This window comes from Scaptodrosophila lebanonensis, unplaced genomic scaffold, assembly GCF_003285725.1.
Source record: "Scaptodrosophila lebanonensis strain 11010-0011.00,11010-0021.00 unplaced genomic scaffold, SlebRS2 tig00001412-arrow-pilon, whole genome shotgun sequence".
NCBI classification, from domain to species: Eukaryota; Metazoa; Arthropoda; class Insecta; order Diptera; family Drosophilidae; genus Scaptodrosophila; species Scaptodrosophila lebanonensis.
Window position 1 is genome coordinate 3,049,787 of NW_022060739.1, and position 2,344 is coordinate 3,052,130.

The following is a 2,344-nucleotide window of genomic DNA, read 5'->3' on the forward strand; positions in this document are numbered from 1 at the left end:
ACACGATAGATTGGTTCCTAAAAAAGTCGTGTAAAAAAACCAAACATTGATCATATGCAAAATGAATCGTGCTGAATGGAATAAAGTCGCCTAACCATATATACAATTTTTATACACTGTACCCGTAGGGTAAAAAGGGTATATTAGGTTTGTGCAAAGTATGTAACATGCAGAAGGAAGCATCTCCGACCCCATAAAGTATATATATTCTGAATCAGCATGACGAGAGAAATCGATCTAGACATGTCCGTCCGTCTGTCCGTCCGTCTCAGAAACTATAAAAGCTAGAATAACCAAAGTTGGCATCCAGATTCTCCTAGGTCCGAGTAAGGACGAGTTTATTATTTTTTTTTAATTTTCCCCCCCTTCCCCCGCTACAGAATTTCGTCAATAGCGTCCACATTTCAAATGCTACCTAAACCAAACTTTGCAGACATAATTTATGTATAATTATTTACTGTTGTTTATTCAATTCTGTCAATTCAAGGAAAAGTTATTAGCAAAACAAATTCTCCCCAGTACAACCCCCCCCCCCCATACTGCAGCAACAACTTCGCTCTTCTTCTTCCTCTTTTTGCTGCTGCTATGGGCGCATATAACTCAGTGACGGAAGTTTACCTGGGTACAGGGTATTACACTGTCGGGCTTGCTCGACTGTAGCGTTCTCTCTTGTTAACATTCAAACTGTGTTAAATCAAAACCGTGTAAATAAAGTTCGTGTAGAAACAGAATTAGGTGTACCTCTATTGGTGTCTGTTCTTTTGAATGCTTTACATGAATTGTTAACTATCTGGTATACCCTTCCACCGATTGGATATAATGCAACATACTTCGTATTGTATTGTTTTCTTCTCATACCAAAGTAAATACAGCCACCGTGTATCTTTATTTATTCAGCCTTATCAACACATTTTTTAAGCTTTCATGCTGCACTTTCAGACTTCACCTTTACCATACATTTTAATATATCTATACACGTACTCCCCATCCAATTTTATGGTGCCATGTCACAGCTACCATGTCGTTGTTAGACCCTCCTATTCTAGTATTAAAATTTCAAAAAATTTCAAAACGTTTTGTGTTAATAATATTTAATTAAGTTTTTTACAATTCACATATTTTTCAATTTAATATCTTATTATATTTTCATACTTACTAAGGAAACTTATATTTTATTATTTTATTCCTTTTTATTTACATTATTTCTATTATGCAAACTTATTGGCCGAATAGTATTCAAGGCTTCCTTGTTATTATCTGTAATCTTCTGGATGCTGTAATTTGTAGTAATCTTATTCGTTTCAGGTTTTGTTTATTTATTGTCTGTATATTAAATTTTATTTTTAATAATTTCTATTTTTTTCAAAATATAACTCCATATTTCATGTTTGAAAATGCTCAGTTCTACATAAGTAAATATTTAGTTCGTCTATCTGCGGGTAATCTGTTGTTTTGAGGCATTTGTACCTTTCGACAGATTGCCCGACACAAGTGTTACCCTAGAAGTGGGCGGGGCCTTGGGAATCTGGTTCGAGGCTGTCGATAGAATCGACGGATTTGCCATTGATTGTGCCTGCGAATTGAATCGCGAATAGGATGGCGAGGCTGATCGACGGTCCTCGTCCATGCGCATGTGCGTTCCTTTCGGTGACTCTTGATTAGGAGCCGGAAGCAAAGCATCTGCGGCATTGGTCTGATCCAATGAATTGCTGAGCTGCAGAATCACTTCCGGGGTTCGTTGGATATGCGTCTGCTTGTTGGTACCACGTGGCGATCCTAGCAAGGGATTCCCATCGGAATTCATGCCGTATGTGCTGATGGTGCGACTTAAGGCCTCGGCCTGCTGATGTGCCTCCTCATCGGCTGTACGAACCAAGGTGCCAATTTCCTGACGCTGGTTGCTCTCCACGATCAGTCGACGATTCATGTTTTGGCGCATACTGCGGAATTCCTTCCAGAAGTTCTGGCTGATCTCGACCGTGTCGCGATTGATCTCTTTCTTGAGCATCATGAACTGGGCTGGATCGCGCGGCACATCGACGTTGGGGATTTTTTTGGCCATTGTTTAAATTTTGAATAGAACTTTGTGCTTGAGTTCGGGCAGGTACATGGCTGCCAAACCTGTGACGTACGAATATATGAGTGATTGTTTGAATGTGCCTGTGTGTGAGTCAACAGTCAAAGGCAATTTGATCGATGCGAGTTTTCTAATTGCTTGGCCTCCACATCGAACAAACGAACGAATGTAACTTTCTTCTTAATTGTTGCAAGAAAAATGAGGCCCGTATCGAAATGGCATGAAAAGCACACCAACAACAGCAACAACTATGTATTCACAACAACA

General features: G+C 39.4%; 1 protein-coding gene across 1 annotated transcript; it reads right to left on the reverse strand.

The window, feature by feature from the left end:
- Window positions 1-1,295: 1,295 nt before the first annotated feature.
- Window positions 1,296-2,116, reverse strand: LOC115631841. Its single transcript, XM_030528684.1, has one exon. It carries the CDS (start codon window positions 2,060-2,062, stop codon window positions 1,430-1,432), a length of 633 nt encoding a protein of 210 aa, XP_030384544.1. The 5' UTR covers window positions 2,063-2,116; the 3' UTR covers window positions 1,296-1,429.
- Between the last annotated feature and the right edge of the window lie 228 nt (window positions 2,117-2,344).